The sequence below is a fragment of the Gymnogyps californianus genome, chromosome 13 (genome assembly GCF_018139145.2).
Source record: "Gymnogyps californianus isolate 813 chromosome 13, ASM1813914v2, whole genome shotgun sequence".
In the NCBI taxonomy this organism is placed as follows: Eukaryota; Metazoa; Chordata; class Aves; order Accipitriformes; family Cathartidae; genus Gymnogyps; species Gymnogyps californianus.
The window spans coordinates 3,522,645-3,546,083 of record NC_059483.1 but is presented as its reverse complement, the minus strand read 5'-3'; the positions used below and the strand labels follow the sequence as shown (position 1 = coordinate 3,546,083).

The window sequence follows — 23,439 nt, the reverse complement described above, 5'->3', positions numbered from 1 at the left end:
CAGGATAGGTCAGGAATGGAGCTGGAAAAAGACCTAAAGAAAAGCAATACCCTCAAACAAAGGCACAAAGGAAGTATAAAAAAATAAAAAAGGAGGGGAAAAAGGAAGAACAGGAATACCTGTGAAAAAAAGGCGGCTCTGGTGATTGTTCAGCATATCTTATTACTCAATAATTTAATCTTTTTCTGGAAAATTCTACTCCTGATTCCTGGAAGCACTTTGGTTTCCAGTTCACTGCTCTCCCAGCCCACAGGGAATCACACTGGCTTGGTGCACCAGCTCTTGGGAGTATCTAAACAGCTCCTCTGGCCAGTGCTCCTTTGCATAATATTTAATTGCACTTCCTTCCTATGCTTACTTTTACCTATCGCCATTTCACAGCCATGTGTAGGACCAAAGCTAGCTCTGGAAAATTGTCTTGTGCCGTGCTTTAAGCCCAGCCGGCAACACAGCAGCACGCCGCCGCTCCCTCACTCCTCCCCACGGCGGGATGGGGAGGAGAAAATACAGAAAAAAAAAACAAAAACTCGTGGGTCGAGACAGGGACAGGGAGGGATCACTCACCACTTATGGTCACAGGCAAAAGAGACTCGGTTTGGGGGAAAAATAAACCAATTGAATTTGTTAACAACCAAATCAGAGCAGAATGATGAGAAAGAGAACCATATCTTAGAAGCACACCTTCCCCCCCCTTGTTTTCCCGCCCTCAGCTCTGCTCCCCGTACCTCTGCCTCCTCCCCCGCAGCGGCGCCGGGGGCGGGAACGGCGGCTGTGGTCCGTTCGTCCTACGCTGTCTCTGCCGCCCCTTCCTCCTCAGGGGGAGGGCTCCTCACACTCTTCCCCTGCTCCAGCGCGGGGTCCCTCCCACGGGGGTCAGCCCTCCATGATTTTCTCCAACTCAAGTCCTTTTCCACGCACTGCAGTCCTCCGCAAACTGCTCCCGCATGGGCTTTTCCACAGAATCGCGGCCATTTCTGGGCCCAGCCACCTGTTCCGGCGCGGGGTCCTCCACGGGCTGCAGGGGAATCTCTGCTCCGCCGTTAAACCCTCCATGGGCTGCAGGGGGACAGCCTGCCCTCTCACCACGGGCTGCAGGGGAATCTCTGCTCCGGCGCACCTCCTCCCTCGCCTCCATCTTCACTGACCTCGGTGCGTGCATGGTTGTTTCTCTCACATCCCGCTCCTCTCCTCACTGGAGCTCCTCTTCTTCTGCCATCTTCTTCTTCCTCTCCTGCTGTCTTTACTGTAGCTGCTGCTGCTTCTCCTCTTCCTCCATCTTACTCTCACACCACCTCAGGAGTCTTTTTTTTTTTTTCCCCTTCTTAACTATGCTATCCCAGAGGCACAGCCACTGTGGCTGACTGGCCTGGCCTTGGCCTGAGGCAGGTCCGGGTTGGAGCCAGGGAAGCTTCTAGCAGCTTCTCACAGGAGCCACCCCTGTAGCCCCCTCCTCGCTACACAAAACCAGCACACCTTGTTTCAACTCTTTGCAAGGAGAAGGGTTTGGAGAAAGCTGAGAGTGAAAGAAGGGAAAGAAAGCTCATGGGGAAAGCCTCACTGGTAAGGAAGAGAGAGGAGAAAAGTCCTTTCTCAGGAAGCTGGTCCATGTTTGTCTCTACATTCACAAATGCATCCCTGATAGTCCTCAGGGGAATGAAAGATGCTAGTTGGCACAGAAGTGTCTCATCTTCAAGCTCTTGTCGGATATGTGATCCTTTGGAAGTTTTCCCTAGTAGAAAAGAGAAACTGTACACCACAATGCACAGTTTTCTTTATGAGACTGAGTTTACCAAGGATCTGACCGTGGGTGTGCGCCTTCCCACAGAGAGCGAGGTGGCTCTGCAGGGCCCTCTTGCAATTCCCCCACTCCCGGTGCGGCTGCGGGCCAGGGCTCTGCCCTCAGACATGCAAACCTGAAAGAAATCACATGTGATTTCTGGCCCGTCTGAGGCAAAGCCCATCTCGGTGCGATGCAGCTGATGGCACTTAGCAGCTAGAGGACCTGTTCGCCACAAAATGGGCTTTGTGATGGCATTGAGCATTTTCAGCTGTTAAACGCCAGTTCTTTAATACTCTGTGCTCGTGAAGCATTCCCTCTGAAGCACTTAACTAATAGCTTGAAGTCTCATGCCAATATATAATAATCAAAATGGGCTAATATCAAGCAGTTCCTTTACTTAGGCTTCATACCCCCACAAAGACACTTCCCAAAGTTACTGCGGGGAGCAGGTCACAACAAAGTTGGGTCTTGTTTGTCCACAGCAGCAGACAAACCCACAGCTACCATCCTGCTTTAATCCTCCAGTTCTTAACAGCAACCATATAACGGTAAACATATCCCACAGTCAAGAAGCGCACTACTTTTTCATTAGCAGTGACAGACGTTTACATCCTCTCTCATATAAAAGAGAGAGGACAGACAAATTGAAGGTTGTCATTTACATTGGCAAACACAAACATACAGGAAAATGCTTCAATTTAGCGGCATCACTGTGAAACTATGAGTTTTAACTTGTCTTACAATAGAAGAAACCACAGTACATGGAAAATGTTATAATGACCTGATGAGAATAGCGGAACAAATTACCTTGAAACAGTTATTTCACAGTTAACATTTTCTTATTTCTTATTTTCATGTTGCCATCCAATTTACTTCTTTGTTTCAACCAATACTTCAGGCTATATCTTAAAATCCAGGCAGGCAGGCAGGCGCGTTGATATTATGACACTTTCATTCAATACGTAACAAAATGGGACTCTTCCATGAATCGGGCTGCCTGGCATATTATTGCAATCACCATGATAAATAATTGAATCAAGCCTATTATCCAAGTAACAGGGTTTATGTGTATTTGTCTTTTTACTACAAGGTAACTAACTCCGAGTTTGAGTTTGAATTAACGATACCTCTGGAAACCTATTGTACCTCTCAAGTTAATATGTGAAAAATGCTTTTTCCAGTCTTCAAGATAGTGAGCTCTCTGAGTAGCAAAATAAATGTGGTATGAGATTAGAAATATGTTTTCAGGTTCAGCTGGTGTTTCATGCTTATCCTCTATTAAAAACAGAGCTGTCAAATGAAAGCTGCGGGAGGAATACTGTACAGAAGGAAGTGGCATAGATTATTAAAGCTACAAGCTGAAAATGAGAGACAGCATCAGTGAGAGAGAGCAGAGCAAGAGCACATAAATGCATTAGCGGGATACATAGGATGGCAGTCCTATGTTATTCGTACTTCCTGACGAAGGTTTGTTTTGTCATAAATAAAGTTGAAAGCTCCCTATAAATCCTGTGCATCTCTTGCTACCCAGCAAGCAGTACCTTTTGAAAAGCTAACGTGTGTTTTGCAAGAGCTGGAGCTGTTGAGCTGGATCTTCAGCCTGGTTAAAAAGCATTGGTGTCAGACCCCAGCTTGTGTAGCCAGAGCCTGTCACAGGCGCAGGGGTCCTCAGGCAGATTTGAGTTTTGAGCTTTGCTTCCGAGTCACAACCTGCCGCCCACATGGTACTTTCCCCCCTCCAACTTCAGTATTGACATCCAACACAAAGCCACCAGTAACGCTTCAGCTCTACGTAAAGGGAAGGTCAAAGACAGCTCTTTGGGGAGTTCGTCTTTGTGAACTATGCAAGAGAGTCAGCTTGAAGAAAGAGATGGGGACGTGGAAGGTTTTCCTTCAGGTTTTACACAACTTAGTTTCCAAACCGAAATGAAGATGCTTGTGCACACGCTTCCAAGATGTCACAGGTTTTGCTTCTCCTGCATGCCCGTCGGAGGAGACGCCTCTGGTGAAGCAGCTGCCCTGAGCAGAGCCACCTCCCGAAGCCACCGCAGAGCCTGACCAGGCACAAACACAGCAGCTATCGCTTCTGAGCCAGAGCCAGAGATAGCGGGATCACAGTCGCGTTCAAAACTCACAAAAGAAAGAAGCATCCAGGTTTAAAGAAGTATTTCGATCAGTAAAACTGGAGTTTCTCCTATTCTGTGGTGCCAAGATGCATTTATATGCATATTAATGAGGTGTTTTGCAAAAATCTATTTTTATTAATGAAGAGCATCTAAATTGCATTTCATGCCTTAAAAAAGACAAACAAAAAAACCTGTTATGGAGAACTGCTTAAATATGGCTTCAAGCAGAACTCTATCCCAAGGCACACAGGGGATTTGTTTTAATTATTTCATCAGTTTTAAGTAAAAGTAACTGTGTGCAAACAACTGGTCTTGAGGGAAATCCCCATAACTAGCTGCAGTAAAACAGTCTGTCCGGGCCTGTTCCTGATTCTTTTGGTTCTCATACACGTCTACAGCAGAGACATTAACAGATACGTAAGAGAAACAAGAAGTGCAATTAAACAAACTAGAAAAAAAAAAGTACTCCACCATGAAAAAGAATCACGTGTGAACCTAATTCCTAACTATTCAGGGCATAAACCCAGAAAATTCAGTATTAATTGAAAACATCTAGTTGCCTAGGGATCTTAAATTAGAGTCTCAGTCAAATTGTTCTACCATCGCTGATAGACAGTCATGATGATTGCGGCTTTCTCAGACCTCAGGCCCCCGTTATTAATCATGAATTCTGAGAAACAATGACAACAATTTAAATTCATGAATAGGATTAGTCATTTTGTCCTGAACCACACAGGGGGGCATGCAGTGGAGACATTAGACCACGTATTTAAAAGTTTTCCCCAGGGCTACAGACCAAGGAAGGATTTTTCCTTGGCATTTTTGGGCTGCAACCATATTCTCACATTTTTCAAAGGCGTGCTCAGGGGTTTTGCTTGGTGCTTATTCTCAATAGCATTTTTCTAAATACGCACATCCTCCCTCCTCTTGGCCAGTGACAACATGATCATAGCAGCGTGGATGAGAGTGATAGTGCTGGAGCACTTGGAATAAAATCTGCAGCTCCCAAGTGCTCTCACATGCTGTTTGTCAGATAGATAGAAGATGACACAGTTTTGCTGAAATAACAAATTAAAGAGGCAATAATTCCTCCTGGACAGTGTTTTTCCATTCTGAAACATAAAATACTAGTCCATCATTAGCATTTAACCGTTTCAGGGGAAATATATTAAAAGCAATCAAGTCCATTTAGTCTTTGTTAGATCATGACAGTCTGAGCATTAACAAAGCCCTGTTAGAGTGTCTGTCTGTGAGATGCTCAGCTAGCATGAAAGCCCACTTTTCATCTGATTACTTCATCATGTTATTTACCTTTGACTGCACACAAATTACAGAAACATCAGAAAGCAATACAGCATGCCTCAAGATGTCATAACCCTTTTTATTTGTAGCATATGCTTTGAAACAGAAAATGGAAAAATCAATACACTTAGATCAGATAGTCTGAATTTGCAAAGTCTGGACATGCATGAATTTTAGCCTAAATGGGACATACACTTCTGGATTGGTTGTGTTGTGGTACTGTGTGTGCCCAGAAATCCCTCTGTAACAATTGTATTTGATTGAAAGGTGTGCTAGATGTTGTAACTACCACCTTGAGTAAAGCTCTCTGGGTCTTTAAACTGATTGTTAATTCATCACTGCATGCGAGGGCCGGCATACTGATCAGGCTGTCTAGCAGCTTATATTGCAAGAATGAACACTGCAACTTCTTTCTTTTTCAAAAGGAGGTATATGCTTCTCAATTTAGTGTTCAGTAGGCACTCAGGGATGGCCAACTGATAACTGAAGAGCAAACAGGAGGAAGAGCTCAGCTTTCCAGTAGCAGAAGCAGGTCACCATCAAAGATACATCCCCCAAAATTTCACTTCATTTACTACATTCCCTTATCCTCTATAGGGACACTTCAGGTAAAGTCATAGACTTGCCTCTATTCACATCATTCTATAACCTACAAATGCTAAGTAATGCATTAAGCCTACCTCTCCGTTTTGAAGGGGCTTCCTTATATATAATGCAGAAACATATCTCAGCTTGCAGATACGTGGAGAATCAGATATAAAAGTGTCCTTTCCAGGCTCTGCAGAGCCCTCCTGATGATCCTGGCGACACCTCACAACCTGCGTCTTCCCGTGAGCAGGTGAGAAAAAAATGCAACCTGCAGTAGCAACACTCCCTGCAGATTGATCCTGTCTGGAGGATGGAAATGTTACTGTCAACTCGCCTTATGTCACTAAACAGGCTTACAGCTCAAAATTGCCTTTTGGACTTTTAACCACAGTTAAAGAATCCAATATAACTACAGCAGCAGTACCTGCCTCTCCCTGTGTATGGGTAGGTGAAGTGCAAGCTTCTGAATAGAATGAGTTACAGTAAATATGCCAAGAATTCAGTTTATTACTTGGAAATAAAGCCCATATTTTGTCAAAATTCTGCCTGGAGTAAAAAGAAATGGAACTTTCATTTATCAGTTCTGATTGCTAGGGACACTTTGTGCCAATGCTCCAGCACTCTCTGCAGCAGTTCTCCATGGTGGGAGTCTACATCAAGGTCTTTGCTTAATGGATGCTCTCCATGGAGCAGACCAGCAGCCTCAGGCATATTTTCTTTTTTTCCTCCTCTTCTTCACAATGTTTCCCCACAAAATTAGGAAAAACATGGTGAGAACCTGATGTGCATTGCTGTGAAGGGTCTGTACACTGCTCTAGCCGCCCCAAAGTGGGGCACTGTGCTTCCTTCAAGGCTACTTTGAGCAGAATATTTGCAGAGAACCGACTATAAGCGATGCAGCTTATTCACTCAAAGACCAAAAATACTGCAAGACCTCACTACGTTCAGCTCATCTTTCTGTATCTCTGTTGAGCTTTCCATTATTTATTTCTTTGCAGCAGTCTGTGCACACGCAGGCTCTCACAGGTTTAAGGAAAAGCAGGAGCCATCAACCACCGTTCAACAGTGATGAAGCAGGCAGCCCGGAAGGGCTTCACCTGCTTGCTGACAGGACAAGGCAGGGTGATAATAGCGTTTCTATTTTAAAGCTCAGATACTACAAGAACAGGATTATGCAAATATCCAGACATTCCTGAAGACAGAAAGAGCAGCCTGGAATCTTAAAACCAGAAGATATGGGTATGTTTACATAATGAAGAGGTTTTGCTTTTTCCATCATTCCCTACAGGTCTGAGTCCACTCTGTGTTCTCAGAGCCCATCTAATGTCCATTGACACCAAATGCAGTCATGACCTCCTCTCTCATTAAACACACAAACTGGAGTAACATTCTCCTTTTATTGAATGTTGTAGCAGACCAAGCAGCATCAGAAACCCAAGCTGCATTTTTCTCTCTCTCAAATGGTTTTAAACATCTCAGAGTACTTAACCACCATGTCCAAGGCTATGCTGTATCAGGACCCTTTGTTAAAGCTGTTTTATTCCATTAGGTTACTTGCTTAAACTTTTGTTAGAAGAGGAGGCTCTTGCTCCTCTTCTACAGGAATTCTTTACCTATGAAATGGAGACATACGTTACAGAGATGTTGTAAGGCACATCACAGGCAGTGAGCTAGTCAGATAAAGTAGTAATAGGGAATGTATAAGTACTTGAAGATTATCTTTTAGTTATATGTTACTTACTATTCTGTAGTTCCTATAAAAGTGTTTGTCCTAAATCAACATTGCAAGTTGTATTGGAAAAGCAATATATGTGACTGAGATATGGTAGGTAAAGCATCTACAGGTCCCAGAGCTGCTAGATTCTGATTGATAAAATTTAATATTTTTGAAGGATAAAACCAGTCTATATTTACAGTCTGGGTGATTTTCTTTTTATCTGCTCTACTTTCATTGCAGACAATATGACTTAGATTCCAATAAATTATTGAATGAAATATCCATAATGTCCACAAGAGCTTCTTCATTCTTTGTGTGACAAAAAAAGTTACAGGTGGAGGCTTGCAAGGGAAAAAAAAATTACCAAATTAAATTCTTTGGAATAAATGACTGGCTTTTTTTGAATAAAAATAATGACATTAATTGATCAGTTATTTTTGCAGTGAAGCTTGATCCTATCTAATACAAAGGTTTTAAGGTACAAGATAAACTTCTCTATTCCATAGCTTATGTTGAAGAAGGAGGGACAGTGTGTGTCATTGGTACTTTCCACAGTGCAAAGGAATAAGGCCATAGGCATAGTTTTTCTCAACAGGCAAACCACATCTGGTACAGATAATGCACTGAGCTGTAAATATTCATTTCTAAATGCTACTGAAAGAACAGCTAATAATGTATACTACACCTGAAATCCCACTTACAAGATTCACATTCAAAAATCCTTTACGTCAATCACTCAGGTAAATCTTGAAATTCCTGTTGGAAGGAAGTCTTTGATGGCTTTGCAGCTGGAATGAGAGATAAAGCAGTGGTGTCTGGGGATAACCCAAGGTAATTCCACAAGAAATAATTCTGTGCTCAAGAAAGATCTCCAAAGGGCTGGGCAGGAACTTGGGAAGGGCTGAAATATGCATGGACGTGCTTGTTACACACTTTCAGCAGTGCATGACAGCCCGTTCTTCCTTGCCATTTTTTATTGTACTTATTATGAGCATAGATTATCTTGTTGGTAGAAGTGTTATAAAAAGAAATTAATAGCCTGAAGTGGGACTGTGGGGTGTTTAACAGGAGGTCCCCAGCAGAACTCTGGACATGGAGGCAAAGGGGCTCTCCGCAGGACCAGGGGTATGGCTGCTCGCTGCCAACAAGAAGGTCAAGGTCTAAGGGAAGGGACAAGTTCGTGAACCATCTCCATGCACCCTGGGAAACCAAGTCTCTGTGGGAGCAGGGGGAAAATATAAAAGAAAGAAGCTGGTTTTGGATAAGAGTTAACACCCCTGCCAAGAGGTAGTTTGACACAGGAGGCCAGGGCTGTCTCCGGTGTAAGTCACTCAAGTCGGTGTAGTTCTGGCAGGGAGAAATCTGGCCCATGAGATTTAGACTGGGGAGAGAAATCTGTTTTTAAGAGCACTCCAATCTGGAGAAAACTCATGCAGACGGCAAAGTGACTCTGTGATGACAGGTGACAAATGAACTCTGCCGTGACAAGTGAGAAAACTGTTCGGGAATATAAAATATTAAAAATATATTTCTTACGTCCCCCTCCCTTTGAGAGGGTCAGATCCTCGGATATGCCTCTGGCCTGCAGATGGGGTTCAGAGTAAGAGCCCTAAGGCTGCATCAACACTTACTGCTCAGTGCAAGTCCTGTGTTTGGTTCAGAAGAGAGCTTTAATATTTTATGCTGTTAACTTTGTAAAAGGGGAAAAAATAACAAAAAACAGATGTAGACCAGCACTACAGCTTCACAGTATGTTTCTTTGCACTGGGTTTCTTGATGCATGAACAAAAACCAAGTCAGCTAAGAATTCCTCTCCCCCCCCACTCTCCCTGTTTAATTTAATTGTGACCTTCCATTTTTTCCTCTAGAGAAGCTTGATATTACTTTGTAAAGGGCATTTTCACTCTTTAATTGAAAAAGACAATCAGGCTGTGGCAGAAATTATTGTTCCCCACCTTGAAAATTAGTGCCAGGATTGGCTATTCATACCATTTAAGCTGAATTGAAGACCTGGGGCCCATGTGCATCCTAATGTGTAAATTACAGGTCTTCTCCCCTTAGAAGTTCCAAAGCAATTTAACTAAATAAAGGAGCACTGATGAAGGTCCTTGGTTGATTATGCAGCTTTGGAGAAGGACAAGACCCAGCGATTGTGCTTTTCCCTCTCGGTTTGGCAGACCGCTCTGTCGCAGCAGAGAGGAGCGGGGCTTTGGGGCAAGAGTGGCAGCGGGGCTCTCCTGGTGGCCTTCTTCAGGGGGAAGGAGAGGGCAACTTTCTCTTTTAACCAGGATGGGATGCGGTGTTCACCTCAGGTGGAAAACTAGAACAAAAGTGAGAATTACAGATGATTTTTAACCTGTCCTGGTGAAAGGAGACACTCGGGTGTTGCCCAGGCTTGTCCTGGCTGAAGCAGCTTCAAGTCCTGCAGACCCTGTGGTGTTACAACACTGACAAAGCAGAGGCTCACATGTACTTCAAACGGGGAAGGAGCAGAACTCCTCAGTAGGTGTTTAGTGGAAAATGCAGGTATTTAAAAATCAGGAAATGGGAAATGCTAAGCAGCTTTCAGACACCTTAATTAGAGATAACACTGCTCAATCTCAGAATTGAATTCATAGAAAATCAATTAGAACATTTAAAAAATTGAGATTAGATGGTAACGGGAAACTATTAATGTATTGACACTATTATCAAGACAAAGGAACTGTCAGAGAGTTTGTTTAGCAAGTTTACTACGGTTTTGAAAGCTGAAAAAAAGAATTTACTTTCCAGTGAAAGTTGTAGGAAGTGAGATTAGCCGTTCCTTTGGGAGATACTTGGAGAAAGAAAGATATTTCCATAACGCACCCTATTGGTAACCAAGCTGCAAGAGGTTGGTACTAGTCTCCTACAAAGAGATTCAGTACAACAATACTGAGGAGAAGCAAGAGACACGGCTAGATGCACAGGAGGTCTTCTGGTGTGGTCTGAACAGATGAACACAACCTTCTGGCAGCAGGCACAGTCTGTATCTAAAAGCGTTTTAGCCCAACAAAAGTTTGGGACTTGCTGTATGTGAAAGAAGAAAAAACAAACCCAAAATCTGGCCAAGTACGGGACCTCCCAGAATTTGAGATTATTTAAAAGATCCAATAAGTTCCAGTTTTTCTATTTGTGGCTATAACCGACCCGATTCCTCCAAATCGGGCATTGAATTCAGACCCACACTTACCAATGGGCCCCCTAATTCATTACAGTCACAGGCAAGTGAAGGTAACTAATTGTCAGCTCATAACGCAGGTGTTAGAAATGCTTATAGCAGATCATAACAATGAGCTGCTTTTAAAAACTGCTGAGGTTGTAATTGTTATCCCATTTCCCTGCGAGACAATTTCTATTGTGATACATCACATCCAGTAACACCGATCATATTGCAATATATCACAGCCAATAAGAGAAACAGAAGAAACTGGAACAGATGTGATATATCACAATTTGACACAGCCCCATGGAAATGTGAAAAATTATATTGATTTGTCCTCAGGAGCATAGCTAATTTGTAAAGTGCTCTTACTACTAATGCCTTAACATTCATTGCACATTTCAATAACAAGTAATTACAACTATAATATTTGGGATTATGTAATGACAAAACATTTATGGAAGAAAAACTTCAAGAAAGCATGAAATTACATTAATTCAGATGAACTGTTGGTAATTATGCAAGGTGATAAATTGGACTTTCTCTAATTGTCTGTAACAATTTCATGTATTAAAACACCCCAGTTTCCTTGTTTGCTATTCAGTAATACAGAGCTGTCCTATGCTCATTCTTAAAATGGACTGATTTAGAAATGCTACGCCTATGCCCAAGCAGTTTAAGGAATTTCAAACACATGATTGGGAGGTTGAAATGAATGAGCTGCTACTTGTGATTAGGTTTTTGTTCCTATCAGACATATTTAAGAAGTAGTTCCCAGGAAAACTGACCATGTCTTCACACATTCTGTTGTGCAAGTTAAACCTACCACTCTAACGCTTGTAAGGCAGTTTTATATTTAAAAACTAACCCAGATGTGTGGGTAGTAGTAGTGGTGGCGAAATGAGAAGAGATATATTCATGATACAATCAGCAATTATGTCAGTGCTGAGTTTAAAACACTAAAGAAAAAACACTGTGTAGCTGAACCTATTAATTAGCCTATTAACACAAGTACTTTAGCAGGAAATATTTGTGTATATCAGTTACTATCCATTTCTATCTGCATAAATCACCATGTCAGGTAAACACCTCACCCACCATTGTGGGTTTGCTTGCCTTCTCTCAATGGCAGCTCTGTACTCAGTAAAGCTACGCTGATGGTCGTCCTCATCCAAAAATGCTATTCTTCTCAACTTCTGTTTTTATTGTAATTGAATATCTACATTGAAGACTTGCAGGCCATATCCTTTGCTGTCATAAATCAGCATAACTTCCTTGACCCCAGTGGGGTACTATTGACTTACACCAGCTGAAAAAAGCTCTGGCCCATTCCTTCTCCCCAGTCCTCCTTTCATACCTGGCAAGGAGCTGAAAGCCTCCTTCGCCTCAAGTGTTCCCACTTACATCAGAGAAAGCCCTGTCATTCTCTAATTCAGTTTCCACAAAATGCCATATGTTTTGCTTGTTCTGAGCACATACCTTTCTTGCTTAAATCTGCAAGTGTTCCCAGCCAAAGATGATGACTTCTCACCACACACAGCAGAGTCCTTCTATTTCTGCTCTTCGCTGTGAAGAATCACTTGTTCATCTGAGCATTTTGCTTAGCCTACATGACCTCATTATCACATCCAACTGATTAATTGTGCTATACCAACAGTAATCTGCCAACATGCACAGCGCTGGAAAAAAGTTGGGGTTTTGTTAAAACTCACAGCTGAGAGAGCAATGCGGTGTGAGGGAACTCGTTGTTCATAAATGAGATAAATACAGACAAAGAATGGCAGGAATTATGTAGGAACTAGGTGATAATTTATTTATAGATCTCTGCAGAAACACTGAAGTTAGCAAATATATCATCTGTTAAATAGTCATACTATTCCTAAGTGCATATTAGCAATCTAAATGTGCGCCAAACACCTGATCTTAGCGATCTTATTTGATACTCTTTTTGACAAGCAACATTACGCTTTATTAGATTATGTCATGTTATCTTATAAAGCTATGCTAGGTAACAGTAAGAGGGAGAACAGAGTGGTTGTGCTCTGTTGGTGTAAATGCCCACTCAGGGCAAAGAGAAGTGGTTTTGAGAGGTGGCCAGATTTTCAGAATAAGAGCAAAGTAGAATATCTACATTTATATTTGTCTTCAGGTTACTTTTTTATATATATTTAACACATTTTAGATCGCAATTCATCATTGAAAATGCACACAACCCCATAGGGGGAAAAATGGATGCAAAAATCTTTTGGGCAAAAAGACTGCTTCCAGCAAAAAGAAACATTATTTCTGATGGTCCACCTCTTTCCTCTCTATCACCCTGGGCTACGTAACAAAGACAGACAATTTTATAACTCATTATTGAATCCCATCTGAATGAAGTGTCATAATATTTCATAGGAGATGCTGCCTGCCTGGAGAAAGGGTCCAATAAAGATGACAACAGAAGTAAGACTGACTCCCCTAATGAGTTATTTTTACTCATTTTGCTTTGGTTTGCTCTTTCAGAGTTTTTTTTAATATGTAATGATTCTTTATTACAGAGAGACACTGAATAAATTCGTTTTGTACGATTATCTATCAAAATCAACTTCAGATAGAAAAAAGATCATTCCTGTTTAGGCCTACTCAATTTTTGGGGGTGGGGTTTTCTAAAAGATGCAGTGTGATGAAGACCTCAGAGTCAAGCACTGGAATGGACTGTCTAAAGAAAATGTCTATCCCTAGAGGTCTTTAAAAGTGGGTTAAATAAGTATCTGTTAGGAAGGACATAGCATACTTGTACCTGTCATGGGCCAGACAACTAGATTAAATGACCATTTATGTGCCTCCATATCTACTGTTTTATACTGGTGATTCACTAGTAAGCATAATGGGATGAAAATCTCTTCTCCAGCACTAGGAAAAGCTGAGCTGCTTTGTATAACCAACCTATGAACATGCTATGAAAGAGCTCAGACTCTTGCATACGGATTTTGATACTCAATTTAAGGTTGAAAAGTGTAGATTAAAAAGGCAAAGTCAACTTTTTCCCCACATATAACCAAAGTAGTCCTATTAATTATAAAATAGTGGATCCCATAAGAGATCTGGTACTACCACTTTTTCATTAAGTCAGGGATACTTGTCATGGTTTTAACAGAAACACAGACAGGTGATACAGTTTCTAAAATTAGAGTAAAAAAGATATCATGACACATCATGTCGTTAAACTAAGAATTGCTACTAGCAACATATTACTTCCGAAAATCTATTCCAATTTCAGAGTAAAGTATTACATAGTTAATTCTCAATTGTCATGAAAACCTTTTGCTACTGCTGCACTGTGCTTCCTTTTTCCCCCCCCCTCCTTTCTCAGGTGTCTCATAACAAGTGAAATTTTCTAATCAGCAGAACAATAGGCCTGATTTACCATAGCAGAAAGCATTGGAAACCACTAGTTGGACTATATATATTTTCCATACTGCCCAAGAGTCTTGTTTTTTTTTTTAACTCCACTTTTATGTAGAAACTGCATGATCTGCATTGTATTAGCAGCTCAAGGAAAGTGATAGGAAAGGGAAATGTGACCATTTTTGTTGCTAGTGCCTGAATCCTAGAAGTTCTGAATGTTTTGCACCTTTCCAATTTTTTCTATTTAACATAATAAATAGGAAAATTCGAGGGTCTTTTTTTCCCCATACAAAGCTGGTCCCTTCTCCCATAGCACAAAGCCTCAGGCCAGCCAACCCAAGCAAATCCCCATCTAGTGTCTTAACAGTTGTCCCAGGGGCCACTTTTCCACACAAATATTTTGTGCTGGCCTTTTTCTTCTCAAAACAACCCACAGGAAAGAAAAGAAAAAGAAAAAAGCTGATAAATTTTATCAGACTGAATTTTCAAAACAGGTAAATAAATCCCCACATTCAGCGATTGGACCAGTGAGTACCTTCTAAGTATGAATCCAGACTCTAGTTAGTCATATTATATCCATCCACTGTTTTCTTTTCCAATTAGTATTACAGGATGTACTAAAACTAAATAAATTATTGTTTTTTCTTTTTTTTTTTTTGGCCTTTCTTGTCTTTTTTTGTCCCCCCGGACTACCCAGACTGCAAGGCAGAGATCTAGCCAGCAGGCAATTAAAAGAACATCAGAGTTTAAAACACTTTCCCAGTGTATTGACAGGTACCATCTATTGCGGCTATGACAGCGCAAAGAGGTGCTACAGCTGCCTAATTCAATTCAGTCACTTCTGAGTAGACAATGTCTTCATAGGAGACCAATATACAGGAGATGAAGAGGAGGAAAAGAAAAATTAACTGTATAAAGTTCAACTAAGGGGGAGAAAATTGATATATTGACATAAATAGCTGAGCCTGTACAGGTAGTAATCATTATTGCTTTGACCAACGAGAACTGTTTCTCTCTATTGAGCTCTGGATCAGGTAGTTTTTCAGCTGATGAAAAATGGAACAATGTTTGAAACAAGAAACTGCAGCAAGGTAAATAAAATAAGCTTAAGGCAAGCAGTATACGATGCTATGGTATAAAGAGTTTTAAAGGGAAGATGATCTTTATTATATTAAAACATATTTTGAATGTATTTCAAGCTATCATTTCCCAAAGTACTCTGACAAAAGTAGTAAGTCTTTTCATTAGGATGAGAACTAGATCAAAAAGTAAATAATAATTTTTTAAAGTACATCTATTGTGTCATGTTTTGTAATTGAGTTATTTAAAGGGAATGAGACGGATAGTACTTCCACATCTCAGTGAAATGCGAGAAAGCAGAGGAGATTGTGTGTGGTGTTAGATTTAGTAAGAAAAATAAAAATTAATAGCCATAAAAGTCACCTATGGGAGATAGGCATGGACATGTTTATACAGGAGATTTCCCTAAACCATCACATATTTTCCTACTGAAAGTATCGTCCTTCTCCCCTTTAAAACCAGTGCTAAAGTTCGAGTCAATTAAAACATCCACTTAGTGCAGCCAGCTTTAGGACAGAACAGACTCATTAAGAATACAACATACTTTTATCATCATTTAAACACATGCTCTGTGGGAGTCCTGATGATGTTTAATTATCACTTGTATATATAGAAGAGCACACCTGCTTTTTATTTCTATAAAAAAGGAAAGATGACAAAATTTTTTCCCACTCATGTAGATTAAGAGTCTAATAAGTTTCAAAAAATGGTGCTAGAAAGAGTCATGGAATAATACACTAGCTGTGCAATTAGGGATTGTAAATACAAACTCACAGGGTTAGAGTATAACTGCTTTATGAATAGGTATCTCACAATTGCCAAAGGACTAGATACTAGGTTGGATGAGCTATTTTTCCATACAGTATGTCAATTCACATATTGAGATTATATTATGCTATTGAATACGTGAATATGTTGAGTTACATGAGCATTGCATAGCTTGGGATACAGTTAGGAATAAACCTGACAGAAAATAACTGGGTCTTGTTTTCTCCTTCTCTCTCAAGATCTTGAAAATTTTGAAACGAAAACAAGAAGCACGGTGTCAGTCAGAGAAGGACAAGGAGTGGTTCTGCTCTGTGGTCCTCCACCACATTATGGAGGTATGATGAATAACTCTACATTGTGTGCAGCCTGAACATCGACTGCTATAGCTCAGGAGAAGTAGCCTATGCAGTTCCTTGCCTGAGTAACACTGGAATTTATTTATGCATCAAGTGTATGGGTTTACAACAAATTTGGATTCCATTTCTTTAAAATACACTGGGGTTCACACTTCTTAGGGGGCCCTTTATTATTCTGTGGTTACTTGAGGGACTAGAACATGTCATCGCTCTTTGGGCATGACACAAGCAAAGAAAGCATGAAGGTGTGAAAGACTGTCTCCTGACATAACTGGTTATCACAGCTCCTTCACCTATATGGAGCAGCAGAAGAGCAACCATCAGCAACTCTTCCTACAATAAAACCACTTCAGGTCTGAACAGAATGACTGTTTTGCCTTTTAGTGCTTGCTACTGCAATGCTATAACTTGCATCCTGCATTTCACATATTAGATTTGTCACGAAAAGTTGTCTTCTGCTCTTGAATACCTGATTCTCTCCTTTCTGATAATTTAGATTGGAAGGGACTTCTGGAGAGGTAAACTCCTTGATTAAAGGAGGTCTGATGAGATCAGGTTGCTTGATAATTTTCAATGCTTCAGATAAAGAATGAAAAGGAGTTTTCTGGGGAATTGATTTGGGGGTGCCTTGCATATGTGGCCATTGCTTACTACTGCTTCTTAACCATAAGGCTGTTTTTGAGGTCTTCCTTTCTGGAAGAGGTAAAGTCCAGGTGACATGCAATGAACCAGTAATGCATTTAGCATGATGTTTCAGACTTTTCATCTAAGAGAACTCTAAGTATGGGGTGCAATTTTCCTTTTCCCCCTTTTTATAGGTGTATTACCACCTCCAACATCAGCATTTACAGAGCAATACAGAGGCTTGAACATTTATGTACATTGCTGTTGTCATTTTTCCTTAACACTTTTTGTACCTACCAGAAGTGAGAAGCTCTTGAGTGATCTTTTGAGATTTATATTTTTTTCCTGCAACATTGACTCTTGCAAGTTTTGAGCCATATACATTCACAAATCTCCTCCAGGGGTGTTAGAACCCAGACCAAAACTGCTTCAGATCTTTTGAAGTCTGGAGTAAGAACTGTGGTTTCCTACCATAACTAGCTGAAGATGATTGGAAATTTTACCCTGGAAAAGCAAATGTATATTAATAAAGGGGAAATATCAATAGCATAGTTACCAAATTGTCTTGTTCTGGACTGAAAGAATCAGCAGCTCTTAGATGACTCATGTCCTGCTTTTGGCAGGAGTGACCACCCATCCACAGGAGCTGCAGTTTTCCGTCTGCTAGCACCAACATCCTGCCCTCAGCAATGTTTCCTCAATTCTTTGTAAAGAAACAGAGTTATAAGACAAATTCCCATGAGACGGTAAATAGTGATCTATAAAGAGGATGCAGTATATCAGAGATGTAGAGAAACCCATCAATCAATTTAAAGCCCGCAAGTCTTGAACAGAGAGGAAATGTCAGTTCACTTAGTGTTCACAGCCATATGAAAGAAGTATATAATCAAGGAGATGAAGTGAAACCTGGTCCTTAAGGGCAGAAAAAGCTTGAAAGAGTTCCTGAAATGTATCAGTGGGACAGACAGAAAGACAACACATTCATTCTTGAGTCAGTAAGCTATATATTTTCCTCTTGCTGTAGGGTAAAATTATGATTTGACAAATAGGAATGAGCAGAAGAAAACATTCAGAACAAATAAATAGTTAACAAGTGAGTTCACCCCAGATTAATTGAACTGACAAAATGGTATCCCATGAACAAAGCCTTTGCCACAGTGTTTCTTAAGCTGGATATGTGAGCTGTTGACCAATAGACCTGAAAAATACATTATCTGAAATAACAAGTCTCTAGAGAACTGAAACCAAGTTCTTTTGTCATCCATAAACACCGTATTTATGATCCAAAATTATATGCCATAGGGATGAAGTACATGGTGCAAACTATGATAAGTTGTATACTATCTCAGGATGCTTAGCAAGTTGTTTTTATTAAAAAGGATTGTATATTTAGTTCTTTTTTTAATTGAAACCCTTGCCTCTGACTCACAATACCTACAGGAGAAAGGATTACTAGCCTTGCATACAGCTACAGGTGTTCCATGCAGTGCTTTAAATGTGACAGGACTTAGGTAGATATCAAGGAATTTGGAAGATACACCATAAAAGCAGGAAAAGAGTTGCCTTTCCTGTAACGTTAGCATAAGTAAGACAATACAAGCTGTATTATGTGTCCTATACACTATGAAACAAGATTGCTCTTAGAATTTCCTGTCCAACTTAGTAGGTACAGCCTATAATCAATGCAGACTTTTTGCTAGTATGAGCATTTACAGGGACACTGCTGTTAACTGTTTGGGTAGAAAACACAGACTATGCTCTTGGAAAGAAGTTACCCATGTCATTGAAAAGACACCCAAGGAAGCCAGAGCAGATGGATGCAGCCCTTCAGGCACTCCTTCCTACAGACCAGCTGCTTCTTTCCCCAGGATGAGTCACTTAACAGACCTAGCCCTACCCCTAGGGTAGAACATAGGGACATAGAGGGAAGAGGAACATGGTTCTGATGGTTACTGGCTTTGTTCTCCTTTGACTTGAAGGAAGACAGAAAACCTCTGCACAGCAGTTGTTTGAAGTAGCTATCTTTAATATAGTTATTTTGGAATAGGATGCACTAGGTAAAGCCTCCTGCCTTCCTGTTAATCTAGAAAGTCTGTATCTGGTTCTTCTAGCCATAGAAGAGACAGAAGGGCAAGAACCTAAGAAAGCAAGGAGTTCTTATTAATTGAAGTTTCTTCCCATATAACATCCATAAGTAGGAATAAGTAGATAGAATGAGAGCTCAGAAAATATTTCTGCTATCTATGGTATCTAGAGAAATGTTTCACTCCTCTTTCTACCCCTCACTACAGAGGCCAACACATTGCCAAGGTTATCTAGCCCTATACCACAAACAATCTGAAGTTAAACTTTCTGCTAGGTTCACAGGAAAGCAAGCCCTACAGATATCATTAGGCCACTCAGCTGTTTATCATATGCTGTAAGTAGTTTTCCACATTCAAAAATATTTAAAACATTTAAAGCTTAAGCTTAGCCAAACTTAGTTTTCTGATATGGTTGACAAGAACAGCTTTACTACTGCTTTTTTGTATGCATGCTTCTTAACTGAGACTACACTGATAACCTATTTTTGCTTATACAAGAGAAATAAGTGATTTCACTCTAATAAGGGATAGAGAATATATTAGGCAGTTATGTGATAAAAACCAAGAAAGTACAGAAGGGTTGCTCCAACAGCTTTAGACCTTAAGGTAACTCTCAGAGAACAAAAACTTTACAGAGTCACATTAAAGCTATTCTAAAAAGTTTAACACTAAAAGAGAACCTACTCTATATTGCTATGAACAAACATTAGCACTTTCAGTAAAGATCAAACACAAAAGTGAAAGAAAAAAGACCTACCTTTTAAAGGCATAGCTTATATCTTAGATCAAGCAAGACAATAACACTTGCTATAGTTAATGAACAAAAAACCATAGCCTGTAGTTAGCTTTTGAAAGACAGAGCAAAGCTGTCCTACATTACCTGACTCAGCCTAAACCACTCATCTCCTCATCCAGCCCCTCCTTGCCTATTTATGCACCGGCCGCTCTCCAGCCTCAGCTGTTGTTATTTATGAGGCTCATTAACACACCTTATAAAGTTCAGCATGTGGCTTTCCTCTGCTTGTTAGTGGGGCTCTGGAGTGCAGGGGTGGGAAGGTAAGCTGTATTTTTTTCCTCTGAGATGTGTCTTTTCTCTAGCTTAAGTTCTTTAGGTCAGCTGTTTTTTCTATATGTAATCAACATATACTGTTATTTTATTATCAAAAAAATGTGCTTTATATAGAGCTAGGATGTAAAGAATATCATGTTGGGAGGAGGAAGGAAGTTTGAAGAAGCCTTCATTTCTGTAGCTATATATGAGTTTGACCTGACTATGATTAAGAAGCTGCTGCCTAAATGCTAATACTTGATACAAGACTGCAGGGTGGACTGTTATTCATTTATTTTCTTAGAAGTGAAGTCTGCTATAAGGCCTGTTTCCTTCAAGCTGGCTCCCTGCAGAGCTTTAAGGAAGTTCCTAATCTTGTTAGAAGCAGCAGGATCACTTGTGCATTTGCATTTGCTTGTGCATAAGAGCTGCCAGGGTTTAAAGCTGGGATGCTGTATCTGTAGGATTTTCTATATGCTAACATTACTACACCAGGGCTACATTAAAAAACAAAACACTCCTAAGGAAGTAGGAGCCCTGTGGACCTGCTTGGTGGGGGAATATGCCAAATCCTCAGCCAGCAGAAGGGTGGGGGTGGAGGTGCACATGAAAGCAGGGTATAGGAAGCTGGGTGTGTGGAGAGCATGGGATGAGACAAGCAGTGCTGCCTTATGTAAAAGGGTCTTTGACTTCTGCCTCAGGTTGTTTCTGCCTTTTATATTAAACAGTCTGCTTGATGAAATGCATAACCTTAAAGTGAAGTTTTGAAGTGTATCTCCCTCTATAGAGCCGAATGCCTTAGTCATGGGTTTAGAGCCCCTTTCTCTCTCCTCCTATTTCTCTGTGCTCCTATGAATCTTTAATCCTTTCCTGCCGGCTCTGGCAGGAGGGGGAGAGGCTCTTCCCTGAGACCAGCCTGTAGCTGTTCTCCTGCAGAACAAGCAGTATTGATTTGAATTTGCTTGGGCTGAGGAAAGCACTGAAATGTTATATTCCCTAGACTAGTATATCAGGAGTGATTATCAGCTGCTCTTCTTCTTTCCCAGCTGTGCTCTGAAAGAAAGTGCTCACAGCTGACGGGTGTAGGTGATGCTCTCCTGCCTGGCTGAGCTTAGGACTTGCCCACCAGGCAGTGCTTGGCTGGAAGGTGAGGTGGAGTTAACCTGCTTTTGGAGGCCTCTGGGATGAGAAGGGAGACTGACACCACCTAGTCACCTGCCTTGGATTAAAAAAAAACCCAACCACACCCTGGGATTGCAGCACTAATAAAATAGCTCATGCTCTGGCATATGCATAATGAAGTCTACATTGCTGTAATTATTCCTCCACTGACATGCAGCCCCTTTGAAGTAAAGGCAGTTCTGTGCTCTCCAAGGCGCCTTCTCACAGAGTCAGTAGCAGCATTGGGATCACTGTCTTTTGAGAGCAAATATCATTTTCCAGTGTTCAGTGCTCAAATATGTTAATTTGGGCTGAGACCAATCAGCTGTACATGTGAAAAGGAGCAGTACTGTGATATTTATTATGCCATAGCTAGACAGAATTAAAAAAAATTAATTACCTGAAGGTGATTAATGTTTTCGAAGCTTGTCTTAGAAAACACCTTGACACATAGGTGTTAAATTAAAAAATTGATGGTAGAAATCATATGAATAATATTTTATTATTAGTTTTTGTGAACTAAATCCTGAGACTTTCATAGTACTCTGAATTCTATATTGTTGTTATTTGTAGGTCCACATAACAAAGGGATTCTCTCTGGGTATAAAGCTCCATAAGGCTAGCAGAATTTTTTGTAACCTAGGGATAAATCATAGTTTCTCTCTATCTGTCTTTGGAACAAGTGCATCTTTTCATGTAAGCAATTTCCTTCTAAAGTTTATTAAAAAAACATAATCTGGGACCAAATTCTGCTTGTTTGGTCCATATCTAAAGCACCACTGAGTAAGGACTCACCTGAAATTACTCCAGCTTGCTTCTCACCACACACAGCAGCACCTTGTGATCAGTGAACATCTCTGGAAGGGCTGCCTTCCCCAGCCTCTTCTCTCCCTTATGCCACACTATGTAGTTTTACCTCACATGTTTATTTTTCTAAAATATCACACATTAACTATAGTGAAAAGAGCAATAGGAGCTAATTCATCTGGTATAGTAAAACTTCTATTCCCTTGCTTCAGGCATGTTGATTCGTCTTCAACATCGTATGAAAAGTGGTTATTCCAGAGGGAAAGTTACAGCCAAACAGGCCTATGCACAAAGGAAAAAATGAAATAGAGAAAAAAAGCCCACAAAAATCTTTGGTGCTGATAATGGCTAAGACTTGTGTAAGACCTTTCATGTTGAAGCCCTTTCATAGCGGTCTCTGAAATTCAATAATTCTGAGACTGTCATGGGTATGTTGAAGTGCGATCCTAACCGCTATCAGTTTCAGAAATCCTGGGGTTAAATGGAAAACAAAAAAATCAAATAATGTTACAATTATTTTTTAGTTTTTCTTCCATAAAATAGCTGGCAGCAGCAATTTTCAAGTTCATTTAAGCTAGACTTCATTAGCAGGTTACTATCTTTTTATAATTTCCCTTCTATGCCTCTACTACCTTCTGTTCAACATTGCCTTCACCAGACTCTTCCTAGCTGTTGCTTTACTCATACAAATTAATGTAACCGTAAAAGTGATAGCATGGGCCTTTTGCTCCTTTTGCTCGTTCAATGGGTCTGCTACATGTGATTTATTCCAAATGACCCAAAATGGAAATGTTGACGTAATAGTAGCTTCTTCTATAATGCAATGTTAGATTTTCTAGCCTATTGCATCTGCTGATGTTGTCACTTAACTTTCTAAGAAAAAATATTGTGTAAGGGAGTAGACTGCTGGTATTATGCCTTAGAAGAGAAAAAAAGTTTGATCTCCAAAGTTTGGTTCCTTTCTCTTGAGACTTCATCCAACTCCCACTGAAGTCAATTAAAATCAGGGTTTCTACAGAGTTTAGTGGAGCTGAATTAGGCTCTAGGCAAGTATGGCCTGCGGATTGGTGATGATGAACCTGCAGTTAGAAGAGTGGTAGTGGTTATATCCCTTATACAGGGGGGAAAAAGGATTTAAATATGGAAAGGAGGGGCCTGCACTTGTTCCTAGTTAATGGGAAAATTCATCAATATGTCCTAAGGCAATGGTGGAGTACAGGCAGGGAGAGAGTAACAGAAACTTCGGAAGTAGTAGTCAACTTGGAACCCCCTGAGAACTGAAATCAGGGCAGACAAGGACTGGCTCTCTTACTGATTAGTTAATTCACAGATTGACCTCATGAAGAATATCTGTGTAGCATGAAGTTGATTCTAACAGAATTTTATTAGAATGAGTATACCCTATCCTACATAGAGAATTTAGCTGC

At 40.6% G+C, this 23,439-nt stretch overlaps 1 protein-coding gene across 1 annotated transcript in view; it reads left to right on the top strand.

Moving 5' to 3' along the window:
* LOC127021492 (contactin-6-like) overlaps positions 1-23,439 on the top strand; it is an 82,925-nt gene that overhangs the window by 1,380 nt on the left and 58,106 nt on the right. Inside the window, exon 2 of the mRNA XM_050904578.1 lies at positions 16,172-16,267. Within this exon, the coding sequence (XP_050760535.1) occupies positions 16,172-16,267 (96 nt within the window). The remainder of the gene's footprint in view (positions 1-16,171; positions 16,268-23,439) is intronic.